The sequence below is a fragment of the Topomyia yanbarensis genome, chromosome 3 (genome assembly GCF_030247195.1).
Source record: "Topomyia yanbarensis strain Yona2022 chromosome 3, ASM3024719v1, whole genome shotgun sequence".
Taxonomy (NCBI): Eukaryota; Metazoa; Arthropoda; class Insecta; order Diptera; family Culicidae; genus Topomyia; species Topomyia yanbarensis.
Window position 1 is genome coordinate 141262637 of NC_080672.1, and position 18504 is coordinate 141281140.

The window sequence follows — 18504 nt, forward strand, 5'->3', positions numbered from 1 at the left end:
ATTACGTGCAAAGATTAGGATCAGGCACATATTCGTAAATTTCAGGCACATATATCTTGAAAGTGGAAGTTTTTTTTTAATTTGTGGACCATTTTACGCACACGAATGGTGAATTGAAACTTATATGCTCACAATCATAACCAGTTGACGAAGCAAAAATGGATCTTTGAATTATATAACGAGTGTCGTGTAATGGTTTTCGAGAAAATATCAAGATTATTTTAATTTTGTAATCCAATTGACGACCACTAATACCAAATAATGATCAAGATGTGATAAATCATGAATCAGTTACCGTCGTATATTCGGTTCATAGACAATGTTCCTAGATTTGTAGATAAAATTATGAGTCAACAATTTTAGAGTTCGCGAATTGTCGGCGCGGGAAAAATGCATCGGCGGGGCGCCGCCGATGTACCGTTCGGCGTCGGCGTACGTTAAAAAATACCGGCGGCGGCGGCGTGGCGTGGCGGCGGCGGCGTGGCGTGGCGGCGCACAGGTCTAGTTTAAAATGCTATACAGATTGCTATTTTAAACGCTCAATCAGCCAGCTGGCCCAAGGCCTAATAATAATAATAATAATAAGACAAAATACAGTTGCATGTAACCCCACATGGGTAGTTAACATAGTTCAGGACCGTGCACAATGGTTTTGGGGGCTCAAACCCCGAGACAATTATCGCCAAGAAGAATAAGAAACCCTGCGAATATGGTTGTAAAGAGATGTAAGTCATTATGTTCGGCATCTCTGGATCGGTACATACACAGAAAAAACAGATTGGCTGGCCCACACCGTTCTACTCTATTTTCTGTAAAACATTTACCAAATCAAGAAAAGCTTAGGGAGATTTTGTGCTGCTTATTCACGAAGAAAACAGAAAAAGAGGTTCAAAAAAAGGATCTAGTTTCAATCTAACAAAAATGTTATTGGGACTTGGGACAAAAGTGAATTGTTTATCCAATTATCGAAAATTTTTGTTACGTTTTGAATTAAAACCACAAATTGGAAAATAGTTTCAACAGCGAACGGTTGATTATCATAGCGAAATCAATTAAATATAATATTGAGCAAAAATAGTCCTACTCGAGATCATCCACCTTATATTAATAGTTTTACATACACACACCAACAACCAAGCCTACATTTCGGCGACTTCATCTCCGAAATTTTATTCAAATTTGATGAATCCTACCATTTTTGCGCCATTCGTCGAAGTCGCGATTTGCTTCGTCATCGTGTGTTCTTATCAGGCCCGATTCGCGTTCCTCGTCCGACATCGTCGCTGGTGGGATGAAACCCAATAAACGATGCACACGGCATCGATATACTCAAGCAACGATTCGGAGCCGACGCCAAAAGCCGGCCATATATAAATAAAAGCAACGAGGACCGGTTTGTTTTAGTCTGACCAACCTCTTAGCACCAGTGTAACATCAACAGGTAGGTTTGCCGGAAAGTGCATCCTGACAAAATAGTGCGTGTAGTACGAACGCACTGAGTTCTAAAGAGAAAAAAAGTTGATTAATGGTGAATTATATAACGCGCGAAAAAAGATTAATTTTCTAATTGAAAAAAGAAATGACACTATCAGTTCTAGTGGAGCCACGGAAACAATTGGTGAATGACAAGCATAAAAATACTGTTTAGTGTGGAGATAGTATGAAGTGAACATTATGATAATGATGACGATGCAGTACATACAGCAAATGTGTGGATTATTCCAACATCAGCATTGCAAATAAATTGCTTTCAATTACCTGCGACTCATATTGACCTTGGTAGTTCGGTAGAGTGTGCTATACATGAAGAGACAGTTTGGAAAGGCGGGGATGATAATCAGTGATGTTCATTATTCATAAATCATCAATCTACTGTGGCGCCTATTATTGATTCGTTTGCTGAAATATTGAAGAACTTAGAAAAGTCTACATTTGGTTCCGTAGTCAAACAAAGAGCTATGGATAATATGAAAACAATTTAAAATCTGTATTTTTATTTACACCGCCTAAAAATTAATTATGTTTAATCAATATTGAACTTAAAGTTTAGTGTTATCAAAATATTAACCCTGTAAAGTGAATAAGAATTTGAAACTATTTAACTGTTTTTGATCCGAATGTCAGTTAAATTATCAAATCAGTTTGTAGTTTGGCAGCAATACATTTTCGTTGTTTTGTAGCAAATGATCCTGGAATTTAACAATTCCTCGTTTTTGCAACAAACTGCTAGTGATGCGGTCTATTAAATTTGCTTAACAAGTGTATCAATTTTTACACCTATACCATACAACTAGAATAATTATAGAACATGATATTTATAATCAAAACTATATAATATATTTATATTCGAAATATGGTTTAGACATCTTAATTGCTCCATTTTTAGAGTATTTTTTCATAAAATATTTCAATTCGCGTTGAAAATAAATTAGAAAAAATATGGTTTTTTTAAATTATTATCCGGGGAATGATGATCGTGTACCAAAAACTGTCATATTTAAGGGATATTCCGAACCGTGCTCAGCATATAAGGGAAGAGTGTTCTAGAACTCAGAAACATTGTATTGTATTGTTTATTTAGGGTTTTAACCGTTAGGTCATTCGCCCATAAAAAGAAAAAGAGGATTACAGAGTTATGTTTACAAGTATTTTTTACAAATCATTGTGTTAATTTTTCTCTGGTTTTACTATGTTTCGTTGGCGGTGATGTTGCTGTTGCTTCGTTCATCGGGTCCTCATGAATACTCTCTAGCGCCTAGCAGGGTGCTGGCAGAGGGTCTGCGATGGCATGTGTTGGTTGCTATTGGGCCGCGGTGAACCCTCCCATCACCCGGTCCGGGTGTGGCGAGGGGCCCGCAGTATTTGTTGGTGAAATTTTTGGTAGTCTGTGTTGCATAATTGTGGGTTTGGTCAGAAACATTATTTTGAGAAGCTTAGTTCTAAAAGTGTGACCGACGGCTACCAAGTAGAAATATTGGACAACTAAAATGACTATCAATGCTATTGTTTCCTATATTTGGTGACTGATCAGGTCCAGTTAGCTCAGTCGATTTTGTGAATGGATGAGAACTAATTTGTCTCCATAACAGTGGGGGAAATATGTCTGGTTCTGAAATGCAAACTTTGTACAATACGTAATACGCAATAACCTCATTTAATGAAAAACAATTTTGGTTTGAAATGATTTTGATTTTGAAACTAATTTTAAATTTCTCAAATAGTTAAAAATTTCAGAGAAGGGGGATCTGGACCCCCAGGACTCTCCCACTGGATCCGCCACTGCTTCATAAGATCGAAAGCCAACCTCCAGATTCTCACCATTGCCACACCGTAAACGCATTTATCAAAATCCACAATCTTGTTCAATAAGCTCCTAGTCTGTGAAAACAGTTTCCTAGCGGTACAATTTCACAACTTAGTTGTTTGTAAAATCCGCGTCATGGGGCGCAACTGACGACGCCGGTGGTTGAGTGGCATGCATGACAGCTTCTCGAACCAGTGGGACTGGCTTCAATCCTAGCAGAGGACATGGTCGGCGTTTTTCGTTGACTTTAGCAGGTCCTGAACGATTTTTGTGAGAATTGGATTTTTGTTGTATTATCAATTAGGGTCACTGTGCCCTAATTCATCTTAGCTCCTGTATTCATCCCACCTAATTTGAATAGTTGTCTGCTCTCTCTCTATTAGACGCATTAGGTCAAATAGTAGAATGAACAAGGGTGCGTTGTTTTCGATTTTTCACTTCGCTCAAACGCGTTATTGCTTCTTAAGACCTTTTTATTTTTCAAAAAATCGAAAAAAATTTTATTACTTTATATTAAAGTACAACTTTTTGGCAATATTTTCCAAATTTGTATAGAGATCCGAGAAATTTATCGAAAGTTACAGCGATTCCAAGAACGCTTCGTCTACAAAGAGCAGTGGTAACTTGAAATTTAGAACTCGATTATCTCGAAATGTAGTTTTTCCAAAAATAGATTTTCCGTGATCCCGTTGCCAAAAAACCACTATACCGATTTTCTTAATTTTTTTTTAATTGATCGTAAATAATTTTTCTCGTACCTTAACGATTCCTTGTTATGCATAAGTTTTTGCTTTGTATGTGAGATTTTTTTAATGCATAATTAATATTTATTAAACTAATCCTTAGGGTACGAGAAATACTCATATACTAATGGATTTTTTGAGTTTTGGGATTTTGGTTGATCTATTGGTCTTCAATCGATATCTCCGCAAACCTCTTACATATAAAAGGGTCTCGGGGAAAAAGCCATAAGTCCGCCTATTAATATATTTTTATAAACTTATGCTTGTTTATTTCACTGAGAAATGCACTACCAAAAAATACTATAAGTTTGTTGCAATGAAATCATTGCTTTATGCCCTTACGTAAATTCAAACTTTCTTGAAACTTTTCGTACAAAAAGGTATGTAACCCTTTACGAACGAAGCAAGCATGCTGATACCTATTTAAGCGCAATCCAATCACTGTAAGCCGAGTTACAATCGGAATAGTATGACATCTTGCCTAATGATATTAGTAAGGGCTAGTCTACCTTATATAAATAAGTAAAAGAAATGTTCGAAATTATTTATTTAAAGTCAAGATCACATCATTTTGAAACCGCCAACGTCGGAGATTTAGCATCTTCAAAAAATTTTCCAACATCCACATCATGTGATAAAAAGTGATTTACTCTTCAAACAAATTTAGTTCGAATTTAATGGCTTTGGCTAAGTTTTCGAGAGTGATATTACACATCAGTTTGCTGAATACATTTATACTCCATGTATCCAGGCTATCGAAATACTTTAGGCTATTTGTGAAAGAAAAGCTTTAAATAAGTTATAATGCTATTACTGTTTATGATAAATCTCTTCTGCTGTTTATAAACAATGAAATTAGCATTTTATCCAAAGTTTGAGTTTGTGAAGCTAAGAATAAAAAGTTATTTTGGAAAAAATGGATTTGATAACATTTTATAAATATCGTTCGCTTGATATGTAATGTAATATTCATACCTTCAACAAAGTGGTTTCAAATAAGTCTCAACAAGTTTGCTGAAGACACGAAGTCTGTTACTACTAAGAATTAATTCTCCATTACAACTTCTAGGAGAATAAATTCCTCAAATTATCATATTAGACGATGCGCTGTTTTATATTGGAATACTTCTTCGGTGTTTTAAAACTTCATCAAAACGGTTTCGGAATTATGTCATTTTGAGAGTAAGTTCGGCTACGCCTCTGACTTCAATCAAGTAGAAACAACGTCATTCTCAACTCGTCCACAAGAAACTTCTTCGAATACTATCTATTTATTATACTATTTATTAATCACTGTGTCCCATATTAATATGTACATCCCATTTTTTGAGGATGTTTTCTTCTATTGTATCGAACTAGACCAAATTTTTGGAAAACACCATCATTGCCGGCAGAAAAGATCTACCATTGAAGGCATTGCTAATTCGCATGCTACTATTTTCGTGCAAGGAATGTTTCTGTCGAAAAATACCGGCCCTTTTCACGGCAAAAATATACATAAATAACAAATTTCAATTTTTTCTACTATAAATTAAGGGGGCGTCTGGTGTAAAGTGCTCGATAAAATTGTCTGATACGGGAAATTCAATAAGTTTTGTAAAGCTTAGATGTGTAGTTACTCGATGAACCACAAATAGACAAAAGTTCGAGTTTCAGAAAATGGCTTCATGAAACCCGAAAAATCCCATATTTTACTGTAAAATTCGCTCACTTTTCTTCAAAATTATAGAGAGAATTTTTTATTGTTCAGTTTTCTGTGATTCATCTACAGGCTACACATATTGTGCATTCTCTTAAAAATCAAGAGTGTATTGTTTACACTATATTTTTATCGCCGTCAGTTTTTCGAAAATTGTTGCCAATGTATGCGTGTGTTATAACAAATATGCGCGAGGAATGCATGGCTATTTGAAACAAAAGAAACGTGGCCACAAAGATTGCGGGAGACTACCCTAGACAGGGTTGCCACTATTTTTCAAAGAATATCTGGCAGATCAACTAAAAATGTCTGGCAAAATCTGTCACTTAACAGCGATCTCAAAGTCATCGAAATTTATCAATAGTTTTTTGATAAATTGGGGAAAATATGCCCCAAATTTCTAAAATGTGTGTGCAAACACTGCTGTAATTTAAAAATCTGGCAGAATGAGAGGTTTGTCTTTTTGTCTGGAAGCTGGCATAATGGCATCCCTGCCTAGAGGTTCAATACTAAAAATTAAGCGAATAAAAAAGAAGCCGATTTTTTGCACACTACCCCCCTTAACGCTGGAGAGCATTGATGTCATCTATAATAATCACCGCTTTCATAGAATAGGGGTAAACGTGAAAATTGTTCGTCTCGACTTTTTCAGAAATATTATAAAGGGGGTGGGCGTAGTGTAGTTGGTAAATCGATTGCCTTGTACGCAGCGCACCTGGGTTCGAGTCCCGACATAGGGTTAGAAATTTTTCATAAGAGATTTTTCTAACCCGAAGATGCGAATGACCTTAAGGTTAAACCTCTATAATCGAAATAAAAAAAATATTATAAAGTTCCGTTTGGTCGAATTAATGAGAGTTTTTATTCTTCAATCAATATTATAAGCAAATTGTATTAGGAAGAAATCAAACCCCAAGAATTTCTTTTACTTGTACTCTCGAGATGTGCCTTTGCATGATTAAGTTTTTTTTGTACGAATAGCACTTCCCTTTTCTGATTTTGCACTTAAAATATTATTTCTGTAAACAGAATGGAGATATTCTGTAAAAAAAGGATAATTGCGGTGTTTAATCAATAATAAATTTATGTGTTTTTTGCAGGATGTCGAGAAAACCATTCGGCTTCAATAGCACATCCTTTGATTGTCTGATTCGGCGCATATAGCACTAATGAACTTTGTACATAAAAAGATGACTTATATAACCTTTTTTGAAGTAGTGAAACGTGATCTTCCCCCTGGGTGACCCGAAAACATTTTTTTACGGTGAAATATAATCGGAACACAGTAGTGGTATACTCGGCTTTTACCTCGTATTTGGCAAAAATAAATAAAAAAAATAAATATGACAATTTTTCTTAAACACTGATCGATTATTTTTGCCACGTATATGGCACCCCTATCCTGCTTGTATTGAACCGACATGAGCCAACATCTCTGCAGGCACACAAATTATGGGTCCCACTGACAGTTCTGCTCGTTTTGCTGCAAGCCCGATTCACACTAGATAGAAACGATACGGAATGAATCGATCTTTAGATGCTTGTCATTGAGCTAAAATATTGGACAATAAATGGAAGAAAAGTGATGTTTTCGTCATGTTGATAGATGTCAAACACTTATAACACCATGTTATATCAACAATAAAACGAATTCAAACAGCACATAGTTGTGTCGTATGGAAACCATTCCGTCGATTGTAGATGGACTTTACTACGACTAAGCTTGTAAGCCAAGCCTGATTTCCGCTGAATCAAAAATCTAAGGTAGAAAACGCTAAAGTACTTCACGGTCACAAATTCTAACTATTTCTCATTCTCATATTTGACACGACACGTGCATTAATTTCAATTTCTTTAAAAATAATCTTAAAGCTGAGAATTTCTTTAAACTAATGTTACATCTTGATCATTTTTATTTTACCAAGATGAGTGGATTAAATTCACTTAAAATTAGAGAGACAAACTTATTATTTCATTAAAGACACTGACTTAGAATTAAAGGATTATGTCAACATCGGAATAGCCTAGAATCTGGACAGGAAATAGAGGGTGGACAATAGCGCGAATTCTTGAAGAGCACCGGGCTTTTAAGAATTTTCTCGTTGCTAGCAGAAGCTAGGGTTAGTGTATGGCTTAGTTTTGGGGTCAAGACAAAATGGTCTTAGTGTACATTTAGTGTTCTAAGCATAATTCTCTCATTAGTATTCCCATAGAAAATCGAACAATTATGATGCGTATAGCGGCAGTACACATTTATTTTAAATGAAAAAGAATCTCGTTTATCAAAATAAAGTGCTTGTAAAACGGGTTATCAGCAACTTTTATACCTAATGTTGATAATGATGTACGCGTTCCGTTAGTATTTCAGACCAGTCTACAAAAAGGAATGGTGGGTAATTCCAAAGACACAACAAAAATAAAATAGAATCCATTTTAGCCTGCTAATTTGAATGCAGCAATTGCGCCATAGGAGTTTTATTTAGTTATCGGCAAAGGGAAATAATCAAACATTTTCTATAGCTTTTTATGATCGCTCTGAAAATTTTCACTTAATGAAAATTTTGAAAATGTTTCTAGGGACTACCCTCATATAAATCACTTAAATCTGAAATTCGAGGATTAAGAACGGCTGCAGATTCAGGGATAAACTACTTTTTGAGTGCATGCAAAAGTTATTTTATATGATAAATTTAAACAAATGCAGAATTCCAACTAAGACATCAGTTTCAGTTTTTATTTATCTTAAAAAAAATTAAAAATTTTCTTCATTCTGAAAAATTTTGGTAAACCCCTTCTCTCGCTCAGACTACGCCACTGCACCTTTATACACAACGTGCGTTAAAATTAATCCCAGAAACTGTTGCCGTTCCTAATCGTTGGATTTCAGATTTGAACGACTATCTCAAAAAATGTATAGAAGAGGCTAGAAATTTCTGTAGTCTACATCGATTGACGAAATAAAATAAATAAATAAATAAATAAAATAAATAAATAAATAAATAAATCAACCACAACACGATTTCGCCGGTCTCATAAGCCGGTCGCCATATGTTCGGGCCCCGACTAGAAGAATGCTTAGGTGTCAGTAGGATCGTAGTAGGGGAATTATGGTTAAAACCGACACCTTAAGCTTAACAATTTTTCTAAGTTGCCACAAAACCAATAAAATTATAGTTTTTATGCAGAATTCTTCTTCAGAAAATTCTTAACAAGACTTAATTTTTTCAGCGCTTCAAAAAATTAATTCCATTAAAAATTATTGGTTGTAAAACTTGGAAAACAAAGTGACTTTTTGTAGGCACTGCGGGTAAAACCGACACCCTATAGGGGTAAGATCGACACTCCCTTTAATTTATTTTCTCTCCACTTTATTAAAATCTTTATCTTTATTAAAAATGAGATATATGCGTGAATAATAAAGTGTGAGTATGTATGATGCAAATATGTGCTTTTTATTGCTTCATCGTGTAGCGAGGGGAAGAAAGTTCGAAAGCGTAGTACTATAAATAAGAGTATTTTATGCTATAGGATTATTTATTAATGAGTATTTCCAAATAATCCTTGCGCACATCATTGCAACCTCCAGTATCATTTTATTTCGTAAGAGAAGATTTGCAAGCGTTCTACGTTCTACTAATTGGATTCATTCACTTATAAGTGACACACACACTTCTTAGTAAAACTATCTTTTTCAGATTTGATTTTTCGGACTCTGATCATCAACGATCTATTGGGGTATACATAAGATCATTGTCTCATTGTGATAAAGTTCGTCTATGACAAACCAAGAGAACACTAGAAATTCGGTTTGATGAGCTTTTTGCAGAAATAGCAACAGCTTCGATAGAATCAGATAAGCAAAAATTTCAATTTTTGATTTTTAAAGAGACTTACAAGAAATAAACACAATAAAAGTATTTCTGTGTATTTCTGCTGATACTATAGTGTTCTAATAGGCTAATTGAAGTGTCACAAAGATCCCCAGTATTTTGAAATGAATCGCAAGTATATACAACCATCTTAACAGCGTGTCGGTTTTACCCTAACCATAGGGTGTCGGTTTTACCCCAACAGCGCACATTTTTTTATAAAAGCGATTAAAAATATTAAATTTCTCAAACTCGTCTTCAATGCACCTAGTTGATCATAGGACAGGCCGATAATAATAGGTACTGAAAAATGTGGTGATTTGAAAAGCTTTTGTTCGGTTAAAACCTTAAAATCTACCAACGAAATTTAACATCCAGACGAGTATGAACGCTGCTGTCGTATGTTTTGTTTATTTTTATGACATTCGGCGTACTAACGTAAATCCAATTTTTCTTCAAATGCTCTAAATAAACGTACTAATAATAATGTATCATTATGAAATGAATAAAAATTTGATTTCTAGGAAATGTTGTGGGGTGTCGGTTTTACCCACAGTGTCGGTTTTTCCCACAATTCCCCTACTAGCTACACAATTGTCCTGTACGCTAAGAATTGCCTGCAAAGTCTGCTGAAAAAGAAAGGAAAAATTTCGCTAAAGGATTTTTGTGGCAAGGTCTTTTCTTTTTAAAGATTTGATATGTGTATTCTTATCGTCACTGAACATCTCAAACAATCATATCAAACCACCTTCTCTATTTTTCACTCCACAGCGCATCAAGTCAATAGCTCCACCATGCCGGACTACAAGGTCTACTACTTCAACGTCAAGGCTCTGGGTGAGCCGTTACGTTTTCTGCTGTCCTACGGCAATCTGCCTTTCGATGATATCAGAATCACCCGCGAAGAATGGCCAGCACTGAAACCAAGTGAGTCGTGATTTGTTTTTTCCCTCTATCCTAACTTGTGCTTATCATCGTTGTTGTCATATTTACTTGTGCTTATCACCAGTTGATTGAATGTTTGCTATCTTATGTGTGTTGACAATCGCCCATTGTTTAGTAACATTATGTCCTTGTGATTGTGACGTAATAATTCACAAAGTGCTCAACCGGTAGATTTACTCTGGCAAAGATATCATATTGCCTGTTCATTGGTACATACCGGAAAATAGAGTGACTTTGAACAGCAAAAAATTGTATTAAGAATACACGGGAAATTGATACATGCAATAATTCACATACATAATCTTTATGGAACCTTATTAGCCTTAGTGTTCAGTTTATCTCACATTACTTTGTTGTCGAACAGAAGCAGCTTTTTCTATCATTTCACTGTTTAGTATTTCATTGATTAAAGCCGGATCCATGGATAATGCTATTGTACTGGAACAAATTTTAACAAGCTTTTTTGTATAGTAAAAAAGATCATATCTTTTGGATACTTATCCGAAATACATTACCTCTTTCGCTATACAGAACATGGTTTTTAAAAATTTATTGTAGTGCTTCTTTGCTTAAAATATTACTACTTAGTACATGATTCCATTCGCACAATTTTAAATTTATTAAAGAACCAAACGACTCGTCTTCGCTTCCCTTTTCCTAAATTGAACTACTCCAAAGTAATACCCAGCGCAACGTACTATACCAGTAAAATTCATTAAAAATCGACTATAGTATTCACTACCAATATTTTTTGCGAAAGCCCTGGTCACTTTGTTGATTACAAAGTATCGAGTGCTTACACTATCCTTTTCTATCAATTTATTGACTAGTTTCAGCTCATCGGTAGGAAGTTTGCTTTCAAATGAGTCATCGTGGTTTAAATTTCATCTTAAAAATCCATTCAGCAATTCAATGACGCTTTGAACATATTCATTTGCATCTGCTCCAAGCCACTGATCAAAGACACTATATTTTACGGTAATCATACCATTTCCGTTAGATGCACGTGTCGAAAATGTTTGGTTTATTTTAAATTGTCACACGATTGCACTCGATGTCGTTACATTGCCTGCCTGCATGGACAGTACTTTACTAACTTATCCCATGATATAACCAGTGTTACTTAATAGTTGAGGTGGATTATTTTAGTATGATTGATTTTTAAACCGTTTGCAATGTGTTTGATAGCTGTGTGTTGTGAATAAATACTTAATGATCCACTTAATTAAACATGCAGCAAGGAAAACTTTTATTATTCTATGGACAATATTTCTACTAATTTTAATATATGCTGGATTTAGAAAAACAAAAATATTTTCGCTATTCTCGCCCACTCTTTCACACATATCACACACAGAGCAGCTTACTCATCTCCTTATCAACCTCATAGTGCACTGTTGGTTCGCGGCTTTATCATTTTATCACCCCGTCTAGGTGGCAGCTTTCTGGGAGGCATTGGTGTTATCACAGTGACAGCCGAAAAAACTCCTTGCCCAAAGTAACCATAACCAAACAAACAATTTGCTTTTCTTCTTCTCTCCCCCTTGTATTTTTCAGCTATGCCGATGGGACAGATGCCGGTGGTGGCGGTGGATGGCAAAAAGGTGCACCAGTCGGTGGCCATTTCCCGCTATCTGGCAAAACAGGTGGGCCTGGCCGGTGCCGATGATTGGGAAAATCTCATGATCGACACCGTCGTTGATACCGTCAATGATTTCCGTCTGAGTAAGAGCGAGCCCACGTGGTTGAAATGGTCGTCGTCATTTCTCTGTTTAGGTCGTCATAATCTGTCTTGAATCTAAATCTAAGCATTTATAAAGCTAAGCCTTTTAGTACCATTCACTCGATGAATGACTTTGCTGGTAGTTTCTAACTTGTCAAGCTTCTCCAGTTGTTAGCTGGTCTTGTAAACCAGTAGTTATTAATACAAGCCTCCGTTTGAATTCTTAGAATCTGTTGGGTTGATGTACGAGTTTTCTTTTTATTTAAATATGTTAATTTAACGGTAGCTTAACGAAATCGATTATTCATGTTTTAAAGTAAATTTCACATGTTAGTGGGGGAAGAGAAAGCCGGATTTAGGGACGGTTTGTTTCCCTCTTATGTTAGTAAGGAAATAGGTAGGAAGTTGGATACATATTGTATAATTGGCATTGTCCTTGGCTGGTTGATCATTGTGACGGCGATGCACACTTGGTTATAGTGGTTTCCAGCCTATAATAGCGATGGGAGGGTCAATATTTTCGATAATTATTGGCACTCTGATGCCACCATGACGTTCTCTATGTCATCTGGTTGGACGTCTATCAAAGAAGGCAAAATGTACTAAGCCTGGGCATTAATAATTTTCTAAAGGAGATACATAAAAAACATGTAGGGCTGATCATGGCTTGCCAGGACGTCCTAGACTGGCACATAGGGTAATCTACCTCGGGCCCGAAGAGGATCTATTAGTTAGAACCAGGCAACACAGTATTCTGCGCACAGCCAAACAACATGCTCGATGTTGTGATAGCCATCCTCACAAACGCAATGATTACTCTCATAAAACCCTATACGTTTAATGGTTGGACGTAAACCTTGACATGACATCGTACAAATAAAGTTCCGGCTCGCATCCAAGCCCTTAAACCAAGCATTCATCAGCGCCTTCGAGATAATGAAATGTAGCCACCGTCTCAGATGCTCTTTGCTCCATGAAGTTTGTCAACTACCGACCGTCCCCTGACGAGAGATACTGAAAAAAATCATTGAAGCAAATTAGTCTTTCGTAATCTACTGCGCACACCTTAGCTAAAGAGTCCGCCTTCTCTTTGCCCACGATAGAGCAGTGTGGCGGGATCCAACCCAAGGTAATCTAGTAAGACTTTTCAGATAAAGCGCTCAGATGTTCCCGTATTTTTCCCAGAAAATACTGTGAGTGCTTTCTAGGCTTCGCTGCACGGAGGGCCTAGATGGAGCAGAGACTGTCCGAAACGATTAAGTGGTCTGGGAGCAAGGTTTCAATGACCCCAAGAGTATACTGAATGGTAACTTAATCTGCGACGTAAATTGAAGCAGGATCACTTAGTCTGAACTAGGCAGTAAAATTTTAGTTGAAGATACCGAAGCCTGTGGTCCCGTCGCGAATTGATCTGTCAGTGTAGAACATTTAGCCGCAGTAAACTTGATGATATTTATTATAAAAATGTTTGGGATCACTTTTGAGCGATTTTCAATCACCAATGTTTTCAAGATATCGTATCGAATGAGCAATCGATATGAGACGTCTCAAAATCGATTTTTTACCTGAAAGACGTCCCAGGAGCTTCATCGTATGGGTCGAGTGCACGTAACCCAAAGCAATGCGCAAACAGCGATACTGCATTCTCTCTAGTGATGAAATTTATGTTCGCAGCAGAGCGAAAGCAGAAACATCCGTACTCCATCACCGACAAAATCGTTATGTGGTACAGCCTGATTAGCTTTCCCGGATGGACACCCCAATAGGCTCTAATTATTGCACAGAGAAGGTTGATCCTTTGTTGGCTCTTCTGTTTCAGATACCCAATGTGACATCCCGAGGTACCTTTAGAGTCGAACCATTAATTGAATCCGTAATTGTGTCGGTTAACGCTTTCTTGAAAATACGACTAGCTCAGTTTTCTCCGTGGAGAATTCGATACCTAGCTGGAGGGCCCAAGAAGACAAATTGTCCAAGGTATCTTGCAATGGCCCTAGCAGATCGACAGCTTTGGGATCTGCAATAGAGACCACATCGTCATCTGCTAGCTGCCTTAGCGTGCAGGAATTGACAAAAAATCGTCCCATTCACGTAAATGTGGTAGAGTAGGGAGCTAAGACATGAGCCCTAGGGAAGATTTATCTAAAAGTAACACCATGCGAAAAATGCGTGTGTTTTTCGGGGATCAAGTTTAGCAAAAAGTTCTTTCAAATCGGTGAACAGCCATGCTGCTGTAGCTTCTCAGAAAGAATATTGATAGAAACTGAATCTAAGATCCCCTTAATATCCAAGAAAACTGATGCCATCTGCTCTTTGCTAGTATAGGCGATTTGAATTTCTGTTGCGAGCAACGCAAGACAATCACTCGTCCCTTTATCTTTGCGGAGGCCAAAATGTGTAACTGTAATTGCTTCAACCGAGGCGGAATAGGAATTTTTGTGGAATTATTTTATTCTTTACAAAATATTTAAAAAGTCTAAGTTAACTATTACTCTGGTTCAGATTTATTTTGCCCGACTAACACTTAGTTTCAAGGTGGCGGAGATGAATTCACCAAATATTGCTAATCACAAAGCAATGAAAATGAAAAACAAATCAAATTTACTCCAAATTAAGGAAAGTAATATTTCGCTATATGCTACAATTGAAATGTTGCGTCCCACTAAGTCGCTCAAAATGGTGTGAAAGATTATTTTGCTGCAATTTTACCAAATCACTTCACTGTTAGTGGTGCTTATCACCAGCTGCACCAAGGTATGGCAGATTTGTTCTAATCCAACGGGCTAGAGCAACATCAAACGAGTTCTTCCGGTGTTGTTGCTACTCCTGCAGCGACCCTTCACTATTGGCTTGGGATGAATAACCGACACCACATAGTGCTTCGCCAGCGATGCCGCTGCCCTGCCTCCTTTGATCGCATTTTCCTGTTAGTTGTGGAGGAGAGCAATGCTCTTTCACAGCGAGAGCAGCTGGTGCTTTTATATTCTTGGCACTTAGTCGGGGAAGTCAAATACTATACCCGATTAAACCGACAAAAATTTACAGTATTACTCTAACGTAGTAATAAAAAGCAATTAAACTGCTCTAAAATACCGAGCAATAATAATATTTGTTCACCAAATATCACGCAAGGGTCATAAACGTACCTATTTGAACCGCTTATGAATTCATGGATTCTTTTGAAAAATTTCTTCAAATTAATGTCAACTCCTCAATGCAATTCGGTGTGAACTAATATTTATTTATTTATTTTTATTTGAATATGTCGAAAAAACTTTGAATTGTGCAATATATACGCGAACAGAGGTCTTAGTGGAATGTACGTAATGTTTCAAAGGTTAGATTGGGCATTTAACTATAAAACATAGTGGAATTAAATGGAAGAAAACCTTTGAAACATTACGTACATTCTACTAAGACCTCCGTTCGCGTATATATTGTGAAAATGGCAGCCAAGCCAAGTGAGCATTTATAAAGAAAAAGTGAAGTGCAAGTGCATTTAACTATAAAAATATAGTGGAATTAAATTGAAGAAAACCTTTGAAATATTATTTTGAATTGGGGTCAGTTAGAGCATAAGGGGGCGTATTTCCCCCAAACCTTTGATTCCCAATAGTTAGATGAACAGTTAAATCAACAGAGAAATGTCGACGATCACTTCCCCCATCATCAATTCCTTTCATCAACAACTAAGCATTGCGTTCTTTGTAGAAATCGCTGTTGTTTCCTACGAACCAGACGACGACGTGAAGCAGAAGAAACTGGTAACCTTGAACAGTGAGGTCATTCCATTCTACCTAGAGAAGCTGGATGATATTGCCCGTGAAAACAATGGCCATCTGGCACTTTCGAAAGTAAATTCCAACCCTTGGAACACTCGATACACCGAGCCCAGAACCAACCTACTAACAACAATTCTGTTTACAGTTGACCTGGGCCGACCTATACTTTGTGGCAATTCTGGATTACCTTAACTACATGACCAAGTCCGACCTCGTCGCGAACCATGCGAACCTAAAGAAGATTGTCGATAACGTAATGAACATCGAGTCGATCAAGAACTGGGTTGACAAGCGACCAGAAACGGAAATTTAAAGGAAACCAACAGTCAGATGCAATATGCAGTCACTTCACATACCACACTCCACAGGGTACACCCAGAAGACACAATAAAAGTCAGATTCAAGCATTAAAATGTCACAAAACACCGTCAAACTAACATTACATTGCAGAATCATAGCCGATCGAGCACAGAAGCATCACTTCATATTGTTTTTAATAAAAATAAGAAACGCTTAAAAATATGATTCAATAAATTGAAGAAAAAACACATTTTATCTGAAGAGCCACATACAGAAAATTCCATGTTTTCCTTGCTGCAATTAACAAGACAGTGCCCGCCACCTGTTTGCAATGATAAACGTATTTTATTTCAGTTTTTTAAGAATTTGTCTGTATTGATGTACATAACCAGCGTTTGTGTCTCCTGCTGATAGCAGCACCGCCTCCCAACCCCAGAGAACAGAAAGTAAGTCTGTCCCATTCAAAAAAACCAACAAGTAAGCTGCTTATCAACGCCGTTATACACGACAAGACACTTGCTCAATTTGAAATTTTGCATCAAAAGCATATTCAGACAATGCTGAATTTGAAGCGAATCCAGCTTATATTAAAATTTAACAACCATCTTTCTGTTTTCTTGCGCACCTATCTGTACCATTTCAGCAATGCCCATGGGACAGATGCCGGTGCTAGAGGTCGACGGCAAGCGAGTGCACCAATCATTGGCTATGTGCCGCTATGTGGGCAAGCAGGTTGGCCTGGCTGGTTCCAATCCCGTGGAGGAGCTCCAAATTGATGCGATTGTTGATACTATCAACGACTTTCGTCTAAGTAAGTTCCCATTCATCTTAGCTATTTTTCCCATATTATATGATGATACTTCAATTGCAGAAATCGCCATTGTTGCCTACGAACCGGACGACAGTGTTAAGGAGAAGAAGATGATCACGTTGAACAACGAAGTGATTCCCTTTTACTTGACCAAGTTGAACGTGATCGCCAAGGAGAACAATGGTCACCTGGTGCTGGGAAAGACGACCTGGGCTGATGTGTACTTCACCGGAATCCTGGACTACCTCAACTATCTGACCAAGCTCAATCTACTCGAAAATTTCCCCAATCTGCAGGAGGTCGTGAATAATGTGCTGGCAAATGAGAACATCCAAGCGTACATTGCCAAAAGACCAGTGACAGAAGTCTAGAAGGGACAGTTTGCTCACATGGAATTGAAATCGAACTTTACTTTCTAAACCTGCGCCTGATGTAGTCACGCGTAGTAGCGATAAGGTTTTATTTATTTTCTGTGCTGCTCATTAGGGTAAGTGGCGTGTAGGAACCAACTATTGAAAGGAATTGAAAACGCATCTATTCCTGCTCAAGGTGGCATCTTTTAAAATCCGTATTTCACTCATTGATTGTACATCTCCACACAAACAAGAAACTAGCTAGTATGTAATCGCAGTACGTTATAAAGTGTAAAGAAATATTTTAAGTTATCTACAGGGTCGAAAAATAAATTGTATACAAGTCCTAGTTTTTTTCCTTTAATCACACCATTCTCCTTCTGCGGATTTCTGTTACAGATCGTATAAAGTTCTATGTAAATTATTTCACACACTCTACTTTGTTCCCTTCAGCTGTAAAACCGTCAATTAATTTAAACATTTGAAATACATCGCCTAAAGCATTTATGTGTTTATAACACGCTGCTAAAAAAACAAACGTTGAATGAACTTTTCAAGTGACCTAGTACCTATAGGTTGAAGCATGCCGTGCGCAGAAGATTCTCAAGGGGAGGGTTTTGATTTTTTACGTTTCATATAATAAAAAATTCTAGAAAGCCTCAAACTTTGAAGTTTTTTACCGATTCTTGAGTACCAATCCACCCAGTTCAACAAATTGACTAAATGCCTGTTGACGAAAAAGAATCTTCAACAGACACCGATGCTTACTGTCTCGTGGTAGTGTCGGATGGGTTCGTAGTAGTTAAGACTAATGACTAAACCTAAACCTATTGTATCTCGTAATCCTCAGCCATCCAGGACCACTACTTCAGTAGGAATTGTGTTGTTGCTCTTTTTATTTTGCGTTAATCTTTTTTTGCCTTTCTCATATAAAGAAAGGCTATGCAATCACTGTAAAAATCGACTTTTTAACCG

General features: G+C 36.9%; 1 protein-coding gene across 1 annotated transcript; it reads left to right on the top strand.

The window, feature by feature from the left end:
* The first annotated feature begins 1283 nt into the window (after positions 1 to 1283).
* LOC131687254 (glutathione S-transferase) lies at positions 1284 to 17878 on the top strand. The gene is made up of 7 exons (XM_058971326.1): positions 1284 to 1441; positions 10387 to 10542; positions 12118 to 12285; positions 15995 to 16137; positions 16211 to 16376; positions 17009 to 17176; positions 17237 to 17878. The coding sequence occupies exons 2-7, from the start codon at positions 10410 to 10412 to the stop codon at positions 17545 to 17547; spliced, it is 1089 nt and encodes a 362-aa protein (XP_058827309.1). The 5' UTR covers positions 1284 to 1441; positions 10387 to 10409; the 3' UTR covers positions 17548 to 17878.
* Positions 17879 to 18504: the final 626 nt, after the last annotated feature.

What these genes read in the sequence shown, in the direction of transcription:
- LOC131687254 (XM_058971326.1), top strand. Translation starts at nt 10,410, where the DNA reads ATGCCGGACTACAAGGTCTACTACTTCAACGTCAAGGCTCTGGGTGAG. An exon ending in CGTCAATGATTTCCGTCTGA is followed by an intron (nt 12,286 to 15,994) that starts GTAAGAGCGAGC and finishes CGTTCTTTGTAG; the next exon opens with AAATCGCTGTTGTTTCCTAC. An exon ending in TATCAACGACTTTCGTCTAA is followed by an intron (nt 17,177 to 17,236) that starts GTAAGTTCCCAT and finishes CTTCAATTGCAG; the next exon opens with AAATCGCCATTGTTGCCTAC.